Source organism: Alligator mississippiensis, chromosome 4 (genome assembly GCF_030867095.1).
Source record: "Alligator mississippiensis isolate rAllMis1 chromosome 4, rAllMis1, whole genome shotgun sequence".
NCBI classification, from domain to species: Eukaryota; Metazoa; Chordata; order Crocodylia; family Alligatoridae; genus Alligator; species Alligator mississippiensis.
Genome location: NC_081827.1, coordinates 170238219 through 170257143, shown reverse-complemented (window position 1 = coordinate 170257143; position 18925 = coordinate 170238219). Strand labels below are relative to the sequence as shown.

Below are 18925 nucleotides of genomic sequence, written 5' to 3'. Positions count from 1 at the left end.
GAGGGCAGCTGCAGTGCTGGGGGTGAGATGCCCTGCCCAAAGCCCACCACCAGCGCCGACTGACTGTGTGGCACACAGCCTTCAAAGTTGGCGCAGGCCTTGGCACCTGCCTGTGAGAGACCCTCCCGTGCTGGGGGCAGCGCCCAGCCGTGTGCACATGCGTGTGGCTGTGTGAACTTGTGTGGTACGGCTGGGGGCTGTTGGGCCTGTGCTGCCACTCCTCATGCCCAGGTTCCTGTCGGGTGCACGCATGCTGGCTCCGTGCTTAGCTCATGTCAGTGAGTGCTGAGTGTGGGCAGGGGCCTGGGGAGGACCAAGCAAAGTGTCTTCTCACTGCAGCTGAAGCGAGAGCAGAGACCCATGCATCTGCCCACAGCAAGAGCACTTACCCGCAATGCTCTTAGGAAGGCAGCTCAGCCAGGGGCCTGCTGACACCTGAGCAGCCTCTGGAGAAGGGAGATGGATGCCCCAGCCTGGGCACAGGGGAGGCATGGCCTTGCCCCATCCTTCTGCTGCAGGTGCCATCAGAGCTCCCAGCCTTGGAGTCCCAGGTCGGGGCCATGCAGCTGGTCACATACTTATGGTGCAGGTGTAGGCCCCACCCAGGCTGGGTGCCCCAGCGACAGGATGGCCCCGAGGTTCAGGCAGCAAAGAAAAGGGCTCTGACATCTAAGTGCTCCTCTTTGCCCTGAGTGTCTCTGAGTAAGTCAGGTTTCCTCTCCCATTTGTGCTGTTGGGCAACAGCTTTGTCCTGCCACTGGTTGGCCATGAGAGACCAAGCTGTTGTAGTGGGACCATGCCAGCACCTTGGCTTGTCCCCTTGCTCTGAAATGGGTGTGTGCCATCTCCTGCTGCTGGGGAGTGGGCAGAGCGGGGTGTGCCCAGCCAGCCAGCCTGGCATCTGCACAGGATCTACCCAAGAGATTGGGGCCAAGCCGATTTCCATCCTTCCCACACATTGCTACATGAGCCACACTTGCAAACCGCTCCTGCTCCTGCCCCTGGTAGGCACCAGTGCAGCCTGTGGGTGTTCCCTCTGCAGAGCAGGTGCAGTTAGGGCATGGCCCTGGTGCCCAGCACATAGGCAGTGCCCAGGGGTCCCAGTGCCCCACTGAAGCCTAGGAGCCAACAACTGTCTGTCCTGCCCTCCCTGCATGGAGCTCATTGTGCATGGCAGAGCCGTGCTAGCCTGACACACAAGCAGGTGCAGGGGGAAGTCTTGCTTGGGGCCAGCTGGGAGTCAGGGGTCTTGGTAGGGACTGAGGCCAGGCCCAGCTGGTCAGGCCTTGGGCATGGGGCTGAGGGTCAGTAACTGCTCAGACTGGGAGGGGCTATGCAGCAGGTACCCGCAGGAGCAGGGGAGAGGAACAAGAGCCTTTGCATAGATCAACATTAATCCTTTATTTAAAAAACAAAATCCAGCAACCAAGTAACAAGTGGCAACAGACAGCAGCGTGTTCCCTCCTGGGACCATCACTCCCCTGCAACAACAGCCCCCTGGGGCCCCTCTGCTTCAAATACCTACATGGGGTAGAGGTGGCCATGGCTGGGAATCCCCCTCCCCCTGGCTGTTGCCACATCCAGCCAAGGGCACTGGGAGGTTTTACAAGACATGGGGCCTTTTGAGCCACTGATTTTCCTGTGCTTGAGTCATGTATGTTGCAGAGCAGATGGACCCAGGACACAAGACAGTGAATGGGAGATGGGGGCACATCAATTCCTGGGCTCTGTATCAACCCCCTGCCAGCCCCCACTGCTTCTACCCTCTATCCAAGAAACTGCCCCACTCCTGGCAGTTCCCCCTCACACCCCAGAAGTATCTGAGGCAGTGGCCTCAATGGGGAGGGCAGGAAGGCAGCAATGCTGCCCCCACAGCCGGCTAATTTCCCTGGTACCAGGGCACCCTGAATAACAAGTGAGGTGCAGGTAGCAGCATCCCTGGGAGCTGGAGCCTGCCCATGGCCCATTGACAGAGCGGGAAGCATGTGAGCCTTCACCCTCTAGCCCTCCCCTCCCCCCACCCAGCAGGGCTATTAAATAATCAGCTAATTAAAGCTGTTCAGAAACCATTTACAAAGCACGTCAGCTCCCCCGATGAAGCCTATTTGCAGGGATGGGCTGGGTCCCAGTGCACCCCAAAAAGATGCAGTTACTGCCTGCATTGGTTGTAGGCCCAGCTCCCCCCTGGCAGTGCTTCCTTGTTCCAGGGAGATGGGGCTCCATGGTGGGCTGGTGGGGGCTCCACCAGCAATCCAGAGGGCACAGCCCTGCCAGAATATGGTGCTCCTTGTGCAGCTGCCAGGCCTGCCTGGGGACACTGAGCTCCAGGACCTGCTTCTGTAGAGGTTCCAGTTCCAGCCTGAGTCCTGTGACCAGGAGCGCTCCCTCGGTCAGAACATCCCCCTTTGCAGAAACCCAAAATCTTTCAGGGGTGCCACAGAGGTATCAGGGCAGCTTCTTCCTGCAGTTGCTGCCTAAGTGAGGGGGAGGGTTTGGCTACTGGGGACATGACACCCCAACAAGCAATCCCTGACCAGTAGCAGGGCATCTCCCTCCCTCCGCATGCACAGCAGACATAAGCAACCTTCCCATACTCTCTGGAGCACTGGAAGCAGCTACTGCCCTGCTTGGGGGCTCCATCCCCCCACAAACCTATTTACACAAGAGTCTCAGCTCCATGCGCAGTAGCACAGGTGCCTCCAGCAGCTGGGCATCCATCTGGCTCCTGAGAGACCCTAAGGCAGAGCTACTCCCCTCCTGGGGTTGGTCAGCAAGCAGGAGACCCCCACTCTGGGGCATCCACCCCTTTGGAGTATAGGGGCTGCCTGACTCCAGGGCAGGCACCACAGGCCTGAAGCAGCCAGCAGGCCTGGGGCAGCAGCAAGTCCAGCGCATGATCCTTTGAGGCAGCAGGCAAGGGCGCATGGTACGTGGCTCAGCACACCAGCTCCTGGGCAATCTCTTGCAGTGCTGGGAACGTCTTTCCCGTGCCAGCCAGCTCTGTCTCCTGCGGCTGCCGACAGGGGCGGCGCACCGTGTAGGAAGTCACCAGCACTAGCTCCTGGGCCTCTTCTGGGCTGCTGTCCTCGCTCCCTGCCACCAGCTCCGATTCTACCAGCAGTGGGGATGACAGCTCCAAAGTAGGTGATGGTGAGAGCCAGGGGTGCTGGAGACACTGCTCAGCTTGGGCTCGTTTCCTGCAAGGAGAAGAACAGGGCTAGTGTCTGCAGCCCAGGTGTCCCCACAGCGCCCCCAGCCTCACGCACAGGACACATCCCCCAGCTCAGGACAGCCACCTCTGCCCCTGCAGAGAGCCCAGCTAACCCCTGCCCCATGTACTCTGATGTACAGGGCAGCAGGGTGACATCCCAGCAACAAGCAAATTCCTCCCAAGTGCTCCCCCCTCTACCACCATCAAGCACATCGCTGAATAGCCCTACAGTCATCGCAAGTCCAAATCTGGACAATTCCCTTGTCGCAGCCCACCACAAGATGAGGGCTCAGCTGGCAGCTTCTGCCCAGGGACCCCACATGCACGAGGCCATTGGGGCAGGTGAGGCGGCAACAGCAGGTACCTGGGATTCTTAATGAGCAGGGACTGGATGAATTCAATGGCCAGGTCGGAGATGCCCTCAAAGACATCAGATGGGTACTCCACGTTCACCTGGGAGATGTTCAAGAAGGTCTCTTGCTTGGTGTCACCCAGGAAGGGCGACTCACCTGTCAGCATTACATAGGTCAGGACGCCAATGCTCCTGTGGGGGGGGGGAAGGAGTTGGTCATGAGGAGCCAGTGGAGAGACTGGCAATGGAGACAACATCACCAAGAAGCCGCTGTTCTCTGCTAACCTGCTCTGGTTGGGTCAGGGCTGGGAGATGAAGCTACCCTGGAAGGCAAGGCCAAAGGCCTGAGACTCACTGCCTCCTGTGATTACTTGCAGGGCCCTTCCCAAGGCTGACCCTGGGGCCTGTGAGGTCCTTGGGTCAAGCTCCTTGCCCCCAAGTGCTCCCCCTTCAACAAGCTGAGCTTTTGTCCCTGAGGCTGGGCAGTTGCATGAGCCTGGGGGATACCCAGGCCTCTATATTGTGCCACATTTACCTTCCCCTGCTACTCACAACAGGGCCCCAACCCTGGCTGAGGTGTTACCACCCCATGAGGCAACTCCCCCACATTGTGGGCATCCCTGCTGAGAGAGGGAAACACCACGCACCCGCTTCTAGGTGGGCTCTGCTGGGCCGTTGCCATCTGTGGGAGAGAATATCTATGGGGGGGTGGGGCATGGGCAGATTCCTGCATCTCCAGTGCTCCTGCCAGTGAATGTAGTGCCCAGGGGGTGAACAAGATCTCAGCACTGCACTCACTGTGGCAATGCATGACACTACTTCCTCCCAATCCAGGGAGCATGCAACTGGGGCAAGGGTGATGCGACTCAGTTCAGAGTGCTGAACTGCTGAGCCTGCGGGCACCCAGCCCCTTACCCCAACATGACAGAAGGACAAACAGACACCTCAGCCCCGGCCTGTCTGCAGCAGCTCAGAGCTAGCCAAGAGAGGGCAGAGTGACCTACCACATGTCGGTGGCTGTGCTGATAGGCTCATAGTTCAGGATCTCAGGGGCTACAAAGGGAAATACAGGGGAATTAAGGACTGTACAACTAGCTTGAAGCTCCTCCAGTACCTCCCAGGATTCAGAGCCCCACATGTGCCAGCTGTTCCTGCTAGTGTGCTAGCAGATCAGTACCTCTGGGCAGGGGTGGGTGGGTTGCATGCTGCATACCATCCAGTGAATAGGCCGCAGAAGCAGAGAGGACCCAGGCACTACTCCCCTTCGCCACTGGAGGGAGGGGTGTATGTGGGGGAATCCTGGGACATGGGGCTCAGAACGCAGGTGCTCAGGACAGACTGGCTGAGCCAGGCCTGCAGTCCCCCACCCCCAGGGTGGCTGTTCTGTGCCCAATGCACCACTTACCTACATACTCTGGGGTGCCCAAAATCTCGCGCACCTCCTGCACGGCGTCCACCTGCCGGGATAGGCCGAAGTCCACAATGCGGATGTCGCCTAAGGGGCTGCTGCAGGTGAGCAGGATGTTCTGGGGCTACAGGGGCAGGAAGGATTCAGAGCTTGAGTGAGGAAGGAACAGGATGTGACCAGTGCTCTCCCAAGAGGGACACCAGCCAATTCTGATCTGGGCACAGATAGATGGCCACAGACAGACACTGCTCTCTGGGACCAGAGGGCACCTATACATGAGTGCAGAGGCTGCTCTGACATGCTGGAATTACAGTGTGTTGGAGCAGACTCAATTAAGCGAGTCTGCTGGAGTGTGGCAATTACTGTGTTCCAGCAGCCTCCTGTGTCTCATGTATCAGCATCCCCACACTTAAAAATGTATCACCGCCACCCCCAGAACACATGTAAACATTCCCAGAAATACCCAGCTTGGCAGCGAGGTTCTGGACCACAAGCTCAGGATTGGCACCAGCCCTGCAGAAAGCAGGAAGAACCACTAGGTCCTGCCACCCCCACCCCAGTGGGGCTGGTACCTTCAGGTCCAGGTGGACAACATTGTTCCTGTGCAAGTAGGAGACACCGCTCAGGATCTGCCGGACCAGCCGGATGACATCTTTTTCAGTGAAGGCCTCATCTTGCTCTGCCACGCACTGGTGGAAGATCTCTCCTCCATCCGCACTGCAACACAGATGGGAAGGGGCAGGTGAAGGGCTGTTGGAACCAAGACCTGCAGCCAACACTTCTGCTCTGACTCTCAGCCCCCACCGGTCTGCTCCAACCCACTAAATGCCATTCCCCCCCCTAGAATCAAGGCTAGAACCCAGGAGTCCTGGCTCTTTCCTCCCCAGAGTGGGTGCAGGGCATGTTGCCCATCAGCATCACCCTCCCTAAGTTGCCCATTCAGACCCTGGCACACTCCTTTCCTGGATGCACAAACACAGTTCAGCCAGGCCAAGGCTGCCCACAAGACAGCCAGGTATTGACCTATGTGTGGGTAGTGTCCCAGTCCTGGGAACTGATAAGTGGCACTGCAGCCTGCTCCACACCCATTGGGTAGGGTGACCATGCCTGGGCACAGGTCACGTGGAGGGAAGAGGGTTCCAGGCCCCTCTCCTGTAGGACCCACCCACTTCCCATTGCCTCCTGGGCCAATGCTGTGCGATTCAGCGTCCTGGCTTGAACTCCAGCACTAGAGCCAGCTGATCCTATTACTCACCCACAAGGGTGGGGCTGTTATGTAACCATGTAAACAGTGCCAGCGGCAGGAGGGGCAAGGCCATGCATGCCACCCACCAGCACCCTGCGTGTCCCATCACCCCAACTACCAGGTCAGCCCTGGGCAGGAGGTGGGACATGGGGATGCATCAGACACACCACTGGGGTGGAGTAGCACGAGGCACATCATAGGGTTGGTGGGGGGTGCATGTGTGCAGGGATCCCTGCTTCACATACACCCCCCACCCCCAACCACCAGCTAGGGCTCTGGCTGGGCTGTAGGGGAAGCTGCAGAGGGAGCCACCCAGAACTGAATGTGCTCTGGTCACTGACAGGGTTTAACACTGGGGCAGAGGGTGTCTCTACATCAAACGGGTGTGTGGCTTCTCCAGCCTCCTTGTTGTGGGGTCACAGAACCACAGGCCCCAACAGGATGGAGAAGGCCCATCTGGAAGCCCCGGGGGGGGCAGTTGCTCAAGCAGGATTTGTGCTTTGATACCCAGTGAAGGCCCAGGAGGGAGCAGACAGTGACGTGATTGCATGTTTGCCCATTGCCCTCCTGTCTGCCCAGTCTCAGAGTGCCCCATGGACAGGCTGCCACGTTTCCTTTGCCAGCACCTCCAAGGTGACCAAAGGAAATCAAGGAGACAGACTCTGCCCTGACCCCATTTCTGTATCTGCCATTAGGAGGCGATAACAGGTGCCACCCACATAGCCAAGCAGAGGCTGAGGCTATGGCCTGTTGCTGGGTTGGATGCCAGGCAGCACGACCGGTAGATCCTGAATGTTCAGAAGGAAACAAAGAGCAGGGAAAGGTGTTTTTGAAGCTGCTGAACAGAGAGGCCTTCCTTCCCCAGCATGGGGCACCCTTGGTTTGGTGGGGTCATTGCAGCTCACAGAATCACTAGGCTGAGGAAATGCCAGGCAGGAGGGCAGCAGTTGTGCAGACTTCTGGTCAGCGCCTCCCACCAGAAGTCAGTGAATGGAGAAGGCTCAGAGAAGGCACCGTGAGCCAGTGTCCTCCCAGCTGCTGCTCATCCTAGCTTCCTCAGACAGCTACTGGTCAGGACCTGGCACCCATGTGGACTGAAACCCAGACTCCCTTTCTCATGGTGGCTGGCGTCTTGGCAGATGTGGCACTTCCCCAGCTACCAGCAAAGCCCAGCTGCCATCATCTGGGAATACAGCCTTCCCTCACCCCCGCCTCCTACAGCCACAGGCAGGAGCCAACAGGGCAGGGCAAGTGAAGGCTGGAGTGGGGGGCTTGCTTCCACAAATATCAGCATGCTTGCAGGGTGATAGGGGAGATGGAGGTTGCACTGCAGCTGGGCAAGATGGCACAGGGCACTTTGATGCCTGTATCCTAGGCCATGCCATTTCCAACATCTAGTTAAATGGCTTGCCACTGGCAGGTCACCAGGATGACCCAGGACTGGTCAGGTTTAGAGACATAGATGGGCCCTCCCCTAAAGAGTGCAGCTTGCCCCATCTCTTCCCCTTCTGCCCAGGTGCCTGGGGTCCCTGTGCAGAGGCCTGAGGAGGGAGAGTGGGAGGCTGAGGCAGAGGAGGGATCCTGTCCCACCCTGTGCTGTGCTTGTTCTCTAGATCCAGCACTTTGCCTTGTACGGCTGTCAATCTGGCACGTCTCACCTGCTTGGGAGCAGACTCTACCGTGCTGGGGAACGTGAGGTGCAGCTGCCGCCAGGCACGCCTCTGCAGTGAGTCCTGCCAGCACTCCGGCAAAGCAAACACAACCAGGTGGGGCTTGGGCTGCAGCACCGCACATGGCTCCAGGCTGCCCCCAAGGCAGCTACAGGGGGACCCCAGGTAAGGGCCAGCCTCATGCTCTGGCTAATTGTGGGGAGGGGCCACTCCTGGCTCTGCTCAAACCTATGTGGGAGAGGGCATGTCCTGTCCTGTGCCAGAATGACCCACACTGCCTCTGATGCTGGTGCCTTTCCAGGAATCTCCTGTAAAGCCAGACCAATAGCACCACCAAGCCAACACAAGAAGGACCCAGCCAACGCAGAGCAGTGTTCAGGGCACCAGACAAAGCAATGGGTAACCAAGGTTCCCAGCCCTGCCACAGACACCCTGAGTAATCCTGACCAATCACTTCTGGGGGCCTCAGATTATGTCTGTGCTGCAGTCATGGAGCCTCTCTGCACAGATCAGTCTGCACTGTGTTCTGTTATGCCATGGCTAGATTGCTTCTGATATTCAGTTACAGCCAGCTTGGAGACCTCTCCAAAGCACTACAGTCACAGTGACTTCAGTGTGGACCAGCCCTTAGCTCCTTGGCTGCACCTCAGGTAACAGCACTGCCCTAGTGCCCAGACTGACTGTCTTCAATCATGTCTGAGGTGCTTGAGCACTGAGGAGATGGATTCCCTACACATGCTGCTCTGTGCAGGCTGGGGCCTCTTGTGGGGCCAGTTTGCCTAGGAAGCTGGAGTCCAAGCCTGTCCTCCTTGGGGTGGGAGAAAACAGCTTGAAATGGCAGTGTGGGGCAAGGCCCCACTTCTGGGAGATGCTCCTACTCCTTTCTGCAACCAGTGAGTTTTCTCCTGCATAGCAGGAGGCGGGACCTTGCCCTGAGTCGACTGTGGAGTGCCAAGACTTGTCCTTGCAAGTCCTCAGCTTGGGCCACGCTGCTGTAGGCAAACCCAATCCTCTTCTGCCACCACAACTCAGGGAAAGAACATACATGCAGATCATGGGCCACCAGGCTGGGAGTCACAACGCCTGGCTTCTAGTGACCTGCTGTGCAAGCCCCACTGCATGCCTTCTCCTCTCTACACCTGTGGTCTACCCTGCCCCTCATCTGCTTATTTAAGTGGTCAACTCCAGGGGCTGGGACTGTCCTAGATACTACATGAGGGCTCTGATTTGAGCTGCCCCTTCTGAATGCAGCTGTAGGTAGGGGTGAGAATGAGACTAAGCGCTCAGATCAGATGGCATTTACTTGGAAATGAGTTGCACGTCTTGTTTTCGGTCCCTGTGGTTGCAGTGCAGGCCCAGCCACCTTGCAGTTCAGGCTCCAAACCACAGGCCACTTCCGGGAGCTCAACACTGCGTCTCCAAGAGGATGTCACCCACGCATATTTCCCCACCTGGCTTAGCATCAGACATATGCCAAGGGGCCTATCTGGGGCCATCCTGCCAGGGGTTGTGTCCTGGTTTGGGGGCCTTGTGCATTAGGTGATGGATTCCCCACCCCACCCTTGCTCTGCAGGACCTGGTTGCTGAGGCTAGGGGCAGCTCTTGGAAGTGACCCAGAGCGGATTGTTTCACCCCCATCCCCAAATCTCACGCAGCACCCCACCTGGCCCAGCCACCCATTGGGTGCTATGTAATTAGATGGCACAGTATTTATACCCATGTGCATGCCTGAGGGTATCATTAGCCTCCAAGGCACTCATTATGCCTCACAAACACCTGGTGCTGCACTGGCAATAGCTGGCTCAGCAGCCCAGGCCAGCCCAGCCCTTCCTGGGCAGCTCCCACAATTTCCAGGGCCACTGAAGAAGCTGGCAGGGATGCAGGGGCAGCCACTATGGTCTCCAGCAGCCCTGGGTCCCTGTATCAAACAAATCCTGTCAGGAAGCAGCCTGTCAGTCCAGGCAGGCATCCCATCTAGCACCGAGGCCCAAGAGCTGGGCTGAGTTTTCCTCTCTTCACAGGGGAGAACTTCCTGGGCAAGGAGGAAGGAGGGGATGGAAGAGGAGAGGAGCAGGTCCCTCCAGGGACCCTGTCAGTGGTACGGGCTCTGTCCTCTACGTCAAGACTCTGGTCCCGGGCGCAGGAGAGAGCCAGCTCCCCCTCTACAGACAGCACCTCCCAGAGACAGCCATGCAGTGCCTCTGTGCACCACTCCTCCCCCTTGGTCAGGCCCTCAGCCCATCAGCACCCTAGCAGAGGAGAGGGGTGTCAGTCCCCGCAATGTGACACCTTCCCTGCGTCACTGTCCCAGTGTCACCTGGGTCTCTTTCCTGGTAATTGTGCACAGCCAGGTTCTTGCAGAGGCCCCAGCCAGGAAGTCGTACTCCTAGGGGACCCAGACAGGGTGCTGTGGTGGAGCCGTGTGGGGAGGATGTGGCCCAGAGCTTCAGCAGCTGCCCAGAAAGGTTGCTGAGAAGTAGAGCTGACACCATTTCTCAGACACGCTCTGGTTAAGTCACTTCCTGCCGTGCGCACGGTACACTGAGAACTCCTTCCTTAGGCAGCAGGAGTGCAAGCACGGGTGCTAAGCAGTGTTAGGCAGCTCCTAGTATGCTGAGGTAGCCACCTCTGGCCAGTTGTTCCCCTAGGCTCACTCATGTACTACTATGGCATGGCTCAGCCCTGCTGCCACCCCCTAGCTACCATACAAATGGGCCTGGGCTGCAGCCTTCATCCCTCACAGCCAGAGTGCCCATCTGGTGCCCCAGCACCAGCCTGAGTGTAAGGAGGCAAAAGCAAGAGAAGGCAGTTGGGTGCACAGAGTACACAGGAGATGTCCCAAACTGCTCGCTCCCCTCATTTTACTCCCACAACCCATCTCCCCACCCTGACAGCGCTGAGCCCCATCTGAGCCATGGGGCTCCTGGCCCCAACTTACCACTCAAGAACCAGCACGATCTCGGCGGGTGTCTCATAGACCTCATGCAGATCCACCACGTGGGGGCTGGGGGCAGCCATCTCCAGCACAGCAACCTCATGCAGGATATCTGGTCGGCAGTCCTCACCCTTGCGCCGCTTTCGCAGGAACTTGGCTGCAAACTCCTTGCCCGTGGCCTTCTCCTGGCACTTCTTCACCACCGCAAACTTCCCCCTGCGGAGAGCAGCCATAAGGCACCTATGCATAGACCTGCGCCCCTCCGATGCCCCTTCCCTCCCTGCATGGCATGGCCCACCCCTGCCCTATCCCATCCTCTCTACCACCTTCCATTTCTGCCTCCTCTCACCTGCTCTCATGGTAGCTGCCCTTGCACAAAAGGGGCCCAGCCTGCTCCATGGCCTGGAGACCCACTATACCCTGCACTTGTATGTGGATGGTGCCTCCCAGACCCTCGCACCTGGGAGGGGGTGGTCCATAGGCCGAACCTTAGAGTCCTGGTCTGTAGACAATGCTCCCCACCTCCTCAGGCTGTAGTGCCTGCTCCTGTTCTCTGCAAGAGGGACACTACTCTCCCTGCCCTGCACCCCAGCAGGAAATATGCCCAGGCCATCAGCTGTGCATTCACCACAGGAAGCTGTTGAAGACAGCAATACAGGAGCAGCCTGGTATTAAGCCAGAGCTTGGAACACAGAGAGAAAGAAGGAGCCTTCACCCACCCCTGCACCCAGCCTGCAGAGCCATGGCCTAGGCCCACACAGTGCTACTTTGCCTCAGACTGATGCAGGAGCCCAGGGAGAGAGCAATGGGAGCTTGAGATGGGCTTGTAGCAGGGCAGACATTTGCCCTCCCAGCACTACTATGTGCTGCTACGAAGGGGATCTGGGAGCTGCACAGCCCAGCAGCTGAACCCCCCTACACTGCACAGGCAGTACCCCCCATATAAAGCCCCTAAAACATCCCATTAACCATACAACAGGTCCAGCAATGTAACCCATGACCCCCGGCCCCTCAACTTGTCTTCTATTCAGGCCTTGCCCAGCAGGCCTGATCCCAGAGCTGCAACGCTCTTGGCATCTACTGTGAGCACTGGCCCCTGCCAGAAGAAGCGTCCCATAGAGGATCACCAGGGAGAAGCAGCCATGTTGTAGGAGCAGTTGTGGGGAGAGGGGGAGCTCTGTCCCTGCGGGCAGAAGGGTCACCCAGCAGCAGGAAGCCGACATTCCTGAACAGAACATTCCCTAAGCCAGTGGCTCTGCAGCCTCGTGCTGCTGTTTCCAGGAACCTCCATCTCCTAATGGAAACCATCTGTCCTGGGCAGCAGGCCCTGCTCCTGGGGAGATGGTAGCTTGAAGCAGAGACGATCACAGGACCACGGCATGCCAGGCACCAGAATCCCAGTCCCTGGGCACGCAGGGCACCTGCTCATCCATGCTGTGCCTGCTACACTCCAGCTAGAGCCCAGGCAGCAACCAGTGGGGAGGTGCTGTGACCTCCCTGTGCTTAAGTCACAGGCTGGTGCATGCCACACCTAGGGTCAGGGCTGGCCCAAATGCCCCAGCTGCTCTTGTGACTATTCTATATCATGGGGACACAGCACTCCAGCCACATTTACCTCAGCAGCCCTGGTCTGTCTGGGTCTTCCCCACCTCCACTGCCCCACAGCTTGGGCTTGGACAAATCCAAGAACTCAAGCAAAATGCATTAAGAGCCCAGCAGGTTCCAGCCAAAGCCATGGGCTGGGCTGAGAGCTTCAGAAACCTGTCCCTGCCTCAAACTACTGGGACCCTGCTAAACCTGTAACAAGCCTGCAGCCTCTGGCTTCAAGAGGGATGCTGTTACCTCAGCTGGAGTAGACCATCCCACTACCAGCCAGAAGCACCCCCTAAACCCTGCTCACAGCCCCACTAAGGTCTGACGTGTTGTCCTGTGCTGCAGAGGCAGGGGCTGCTCCAGCCAGCACAGAGGTGCTCGGGACTACCTGAGTGCTCAGCACAGCCTGTCTTCCACCCAGTCTTGTGTCTTTGGCCCCACAGAAAAATAAGATGAAGCCAATGCAATGCAGTTAGCAAGTGCCACCAGGGAGAGGACTCCTCTGTCCCCTCCACAAGGGCACCAGATGGCACATTACAGGCCACACCACCTAGCCATCCCCTGGCCTACTGCAGTGTCCTTAGGTCCCAAGCGCCACCAAGGCCCTGTGGCCTGGGTTCCAGCCAAGGGCACTGCCCATGGAGCCTCCAACGGGTGGGATGCCCATCCGCCCCCTCACCTGCCAGAGCTGTGGACACGTGCACCAAGTGAACTGTGTTCTCTATAGCAAGAGGATCTTGCATTCGCAAAAACCAGGCCCTGTGCTTCACCCCACTACTCTCACTGGTGTCCCCAGAGTGAGAGTTATAGCTGAAAACTGAGGGGCTGCTGCGGGATTCCTATACAGAGGCTCTAGTGAGCCACAGCCCCCAACCACTCCAACTCTCAGCTTCCTGCTGAAATATACAGCTCTGCTGGTGCCTTCCAGGGCTGTCATGCCCACCAGCCTCCCCTACAAAAGTGATACCGTTTCTTTCCCCAAGCCAGAACTAGGCCATTGCTCCTGCTCATGCAAAAACAGGTTACGATTTCAATACAGGAAGCCACAGGGATGGTGGTTCAGGAGCATCCCAGTGGTAGGAGCCACGCTAAAGGGGTTAAGCCTGTGTGTTAATCCATAGTCCCCCTGCTACTGCAGCACTGGGCTCTCTCCAGCTCTGCTGGTGACAATGTGTCCTGACCTGTAGGCCTAGGCTAAGCCAGCCTTGGCACCCCTTTCTCACCCACACCCCACAGCCTCAGCAGGATGTCTCTGATTTGAGTCGGGTCAGCCTTATTTGGGTACGGTCAGCCTTATTCAGAGGTCAGCCAGCCTAAGACCATGAGGGAGCCTGGAGTATTTGGGAGCCAGCACCCTGGTCTCTGTGCTGCTGAACTGGGCTGCCAGTGGGGGCTGGAAATTCTGCACAGGCTGCAGCTCTGTGGAAAGCCTATCCTCAGTTCAGCTGTTACTATCGCAGGCTAGAAATGCCCCTGCCAGTTCCCCTCCCCACAGAGGCTCACCCACCAGCCTGGTGCTGACACCAGCTGGAGCTGGGGTGTGGATTTAGGCCCTGCCCTCTGAGCGAAACCCATCCCTGCAGCCTGGTGAGGTGGCAGCCAAGATCTGCAAAGAGTTTGCAGCTGTCTTGCAGACCAGACAGCACAGAGCTGGGCAGGGGCTGCTGGAGCCGAAGCCCCAGGCTTGGGTTGGCAGGGGGAGCTGCAGGAACAGGTGCACTAGCTCTGGGCAAGGCAGTCCCTTGGGAACCCTCCATCAGGCCCTTGCTCCAGCCACTGCCCCCTTCCCAGCATATTGCTTCCTAGCCCCTCCAGCCTGTGCCTGCCCACAATCCTCGTCCTGATGTGTCCCAGGGACAGGCACTGGGAGGGACAGAAAGCCTGTTCATTGCCCTAATGGTGAGGAAGCTGGAAGCATTTTGCTGCAGAGGGCTGTTTCCGGCCAGCACTCTGAGCAAAGAAGGGGCTCATCACCCTCCACTAGTGCCCACATGCTTCGTTGCTGCAGATGGGCACCTGGACAGCACGAGGGGCTCAGCTTCCACTGGCAATAAGCTAAGCCTCGTGACCCAGCCACCCTCCAGCTGCTATGGGCAAAGCCCTGGTGAGCAAAGGCTTTGCAGAGCAGCTGAGCCCAAGCCCCACCTCCACTCTGCATTCCCACACTGTGGTGTGGTCCCCAGGGTACCCTGTGCTAATCTGAGCGGCCAAAGCAGACTCTGCCTGAATGTCTCCTCCTGCAGGAAATGAGACACTGACTTCCACGCTGTGTGCTCCTGAAGGAGGGGTCCTAAGGGCACTGAAGGGCAGGGCCCCACCCTGAAGCAAGCATGGGCCAGGTGCCCAAAAGGAGGTTCCCATGCCCTGTTTCACTCAGTGCCCAGGGCAAGGCCTCCAGGAAACACCAGTACCAGAGAGTGCCGGGTCTGGGCCAATATCCAGAAAGCTCCTTGGAGTAACAGTATGATCAGACAGTGCCAGGGGGCTAAGTGGGGGCAGCGTCACTCATCTGGGCCCATGCTGATTTGTCACACAGTACGCCGGATTCCCAGGAGTTGCCTTATGGCTCCTGGGTCCAAGAACTGGGGACAGAGCACTTCCATTGGGCACATCCAGCCTGGTAAGCAAGACCTGTGAGGAAGAGACCCAGCCCTGGAGTAGCCCCAGGAGGGGATGCAGGGGGCACTGTGGGCCAGGACTGAGGAGCAGCAGCACAGCCATCAAAGAAGTTTGCCCAGGATGAGGCCTGGTACAGAAGGAGGTGAGAGCACCAGGCCCAGCAGATTCCTCAGGTGACATTTCTCAGGGCCTGAATATGGGGCCAGCAAATGGGCCAATGTGCCTTGGACTGTGAGCAATGAGCCACAGTAAAATGCCAGGGCGTTGACCACAGTCAAGGCCAGCGGGCTCCCAACACAAAAATAACCTCCTTATAAAAAATCCTAGTGCAGACATCTGGCCCCAGACAGTCCAACAGACACGTGCAACTAAATATAGCAGGGATGGACAAGGGACTCCAGTGTCATCACAGAAAAATCCAGGGATGCTTTTAAAATGCCAGCAATCGGATAAATAAAGGGAACGACCCAACGCTCAGGGCTGCTTGAGCTATTTACAGGGGACAGTTCACCTGCTGGGAGAGGAGATCCAAAGATCTCTCAATGACTCAGTTAGACAGATCTGTGCGGAGTGACACATACCGAGAACCAGCAGGGCTCCAAGCTGCTGAGCCAACTGGAAAGAGTGGCCTCTTTCTTCACTCACAGGAAATCAGTAGCTAAAGCCTCAGCTTGTTCCATCAGCGCAACCAAGAAACCACATCACACTTAGCTTCTGATCAGAAAGAAGCCAAATGAGCTTGTTTGCAGAGCTCTGAAGCGTAGGGAAGCAAAGCGGCAGGAGCCCCTCACTGCCAGCCCCAAGCCCCTCTACCTTCTAGCGGGAAGGCTGGAGACAGTGGGACAAATGCAAACTAGAACCCAAAATGGCTCTTGGAAGGCAGCTCCAATATTGCCCCCAAATTCAAGTGCTGGTGAAAGTAAAGCATTTGGCCAAGTACAACCCCTGGGGAAGGTCTCTGGGGGTGGTGTAGAGCATGTGGGTGGCCATGTCTGGGTCAGTGCACATGAGACAGAGAGACTAGCCTCCCAAAGCTCTGCACCTGCATACGTAACCCTTCTCCAGCACCATAATTAGACTCCTGGTGGCCCCGGGTGAACTTTTAGTATCAGGCCCCCCTTTGCCAGGGATAATGATGATAATAATAATAACCAGACAAAAAAATGGATATTTTCAGCCTTGCTTTTTGTCTGCCCCTTGGGCAGCTGCCCAGTTTGCCTATGCCTGTGTCCAGCCCTGCACTTGTCCTAGACCCTGCAGCTTGGTCTAGGCATCTTTGATGGTTCTCTGAAAAGGGGAACTAGTCACGAATCAGTGATGAAAGGGAGGAGAGTCAGAGACGTGACAGAGATAGGCCACTTTCTGTGTCACCCTCTACCCCCGCTAGGTTATTTCAAGGCCCTGAAGAAGTTTATAATGGTGATATTTTTGCATCAGAGGGGGGTGACTGTGCCCTCCCCCACTCCCCCCAGGCAAGCTGCCTCTGTGCCCCCTCTGTGGTGCTGCCAATAGCCATAGAAGGAGAGAGCCAAATTGCAGCTTTAGCCTGGCATTGTGGGATCAGGTGAGGATATTGCCACTGTGAGAGAGAGATGACCCTCACCTAGGTCTTGGGATGCAGGGAAAGGTCCCTACTACATGTGACCCACAGGTAAAAAAGCCACAGGACAGTACTGAGAACCCAAGGAAGGAACTTCTTAGAAGAGAAACATCCAGCCACAACTCAATGCACAGCGACTCTCCAGCAGCAGCCTTGAGGCTGCCTCCCAACACATGTGGGCATGGGGCTCCGTCTGCCTGGCTCAGAGGTGGCAGCACCACAGAATGGGGTCTCATTCCTAAGCACTTGCATTCACCCCCCTGGCTGCTCCTCCTCACCCCAGTTGCCCCGCTTCAGAGCCTGCCCCTTTGAGTACAGCTGCATTGCAGGCTGTTTCAGAGCCAAGAGCACTGCATCTATCCCCCACCCCCCTTCTTGCTCTCACTGGGTGTTTGCAGCTCAGCTACCAACTTCCGACACTCTGAGAAGGGATGTTTCTGTGCTGTCGACTCTGGCAGCCTCCCCAGTGGGTGCTGCCAAGAAGAGTTGAGCTGACTTGCTCCCAGCCGGGCTGTTTGCTAATTAACCGGGCTGCAGAGGGGCTGGCAATGTAGAACTCACCTCTCTGGCTGCGCTGCCTGAAAGAGAGGCATGGAGCTGCACGTACCCCATTCACATGGAACAACATGCGCGCACGCACACACATGCCCATGCACACACACACTGTCTCACACACAGATCCTGAACCTATGTTTCCACATACCCCAACCCCATTTGTCAACACATACACAAGACCCGCAGTCCATGTACCCACAGAGCACTACACTCCCCATCCCCATTTACCCTGAACAAGGTGTGCACACACATACGCTGCCTCATGCACACCAACCCTGAAACTCCACACACACAGAGCAGCATACACCCCAAATGTATTCACACCAAGCAACAAGCGCACACCAATCCTGAATATATTCATACACTCCCAGCCCCATTTGTACAAACTGTGCATGCATGCATGTACGCACACACACATATACAAGCACGCACACATGCTAACCCTCAACCTTGTTTCCATACCCCAAATCCACTCATACAGAGCAACACACACACATAACACTTCGTGCACACAAACCTTAAATGTCTGTATGCACAGAACAACGCATCCTCTGAGCCCATTCACCCAGAATGGCAGAGAAAAACACCTGCAAGGATACATGCACACACGACACACAGGTACAAACCCTAAATTGTTCACTGGGAGTGACACACACACCAAAGCTCTTTACACTGAGCCTATCACACATATGCACACTCATGTGCAGACACAAACCCCGAGCTATTTCACTAAGGTAACACACTACCCAACCCATTCACCCCGGACCCTCCTCTCTCCCCACTGCTACAACCCTCCAGACTTTATTCACCCACTGCTCACACAAATGTGTGCCCACAACCAGGCGCCAATTCCACTTGCACCCGGATTCATAGCTGTTCGGGGCTGGGAGGGACCCTGTAGATCATCGGGTCCAGTCCCCTTGCACTAGGCAGGAAAAGACAACTGCGGTCAAGTGCCCCCAGCGAGGTGATGTCCCAGGCCAGTCAGGAATGGAGGGATCCTGCTGCCTGCCAGCCTTGGAGTGGCACAGCTGGGGGGGCGCACAGGCCCCTGTGTGAGAGGAGAAGAGAGGGGGCAAAGTGGGGAGGTATAGTACCCTGCCCTGCACACCAGCAGCCCCCGCTTCCCCCCTGGGCTCACCTGCCCAGCTCCTTGCCCATTAGGCTGTAGCTGTCGGCGAAGGGGTCCGTGCGGATGCGGGTCTGTGCCTGGGTGATCATGCCCTGGCGGCTCATCCTGGTCCTGGCAGGAGATGCCCCGAGGGATGGAGCCCAGGGGACTGGTCCAGCGGCGGGGGATGCTGGCAGGAGGTGCCCGGGCTGGCGCTGGCTGCCTGGAGCTGCTGCCCGTCCTGCCCGGGGTCAGCCCGGGTCCTGGGGGAGCCGCCGGGTGGGATCCGCGCCGCGCTGCTGGCAGCTGGTTGTGCACAGCGGGAGCGCACTCAGCGGCCGAGCCCGGCGGGGGAGGCGGAGCTCAGCCCGGCCCCGCCCCCGGCCCCTCCGCCGGGCTGGGGCAGCCCAGGCGCCGGGCTTGGTGCCCAGGGCGGCCCCTTTGTTCACTAATGTAGACCCTGCACTAACAAGGCTTGTTGTTTGCCCCCCAGCAGCACCCCCGCGTTTCTTGCCCCTCAGCCAGGAGCCCTCCTCCGCTGTTGGTGTTACAGCAGACTCTGCAACAACCAACTCGCCTCGTCTGCTCTGGCCCCCCAGCCAGAAGACCCCCAGGGCTCGGCCTG

The 18925-nt window shown here is 57.8% G+C and overlaps 1 protein-coding gene across 1 annotated transcript; it reads right to left on the bottom strand.

Annotated features, from left to right (window-relative positions):
- Window positions 1–1382: 1382 nt before the first annotated feature.
- Window positions 1383–18630, bottom strand: LOC102564338 (serine/threonine-protein kinase 17A). The gene is made up of 7 exons (XM_006260399.4): window positions 18331–18630; window positions 10826–11038; window positions 5544–5688; window positions 4969–5095; window positions 4568–4616; window positions 3576–3755; window positions 1383–3197 (listed from the first exon to the last, which is right to left on the bottom strand). Exons 1-7 carry the CDS (start codon window positions 18423–18425, stop codon window positions 2936–2938), a joined length of 1071 nt encoding a protein of 356 aa, XP_006260461.1. The 5' UTR covers window positions 18426–18630; the 3' UTR covers window positions 1383–2935.
- Window positions 18631–18925: the final 295 nt, after the last annotated feature.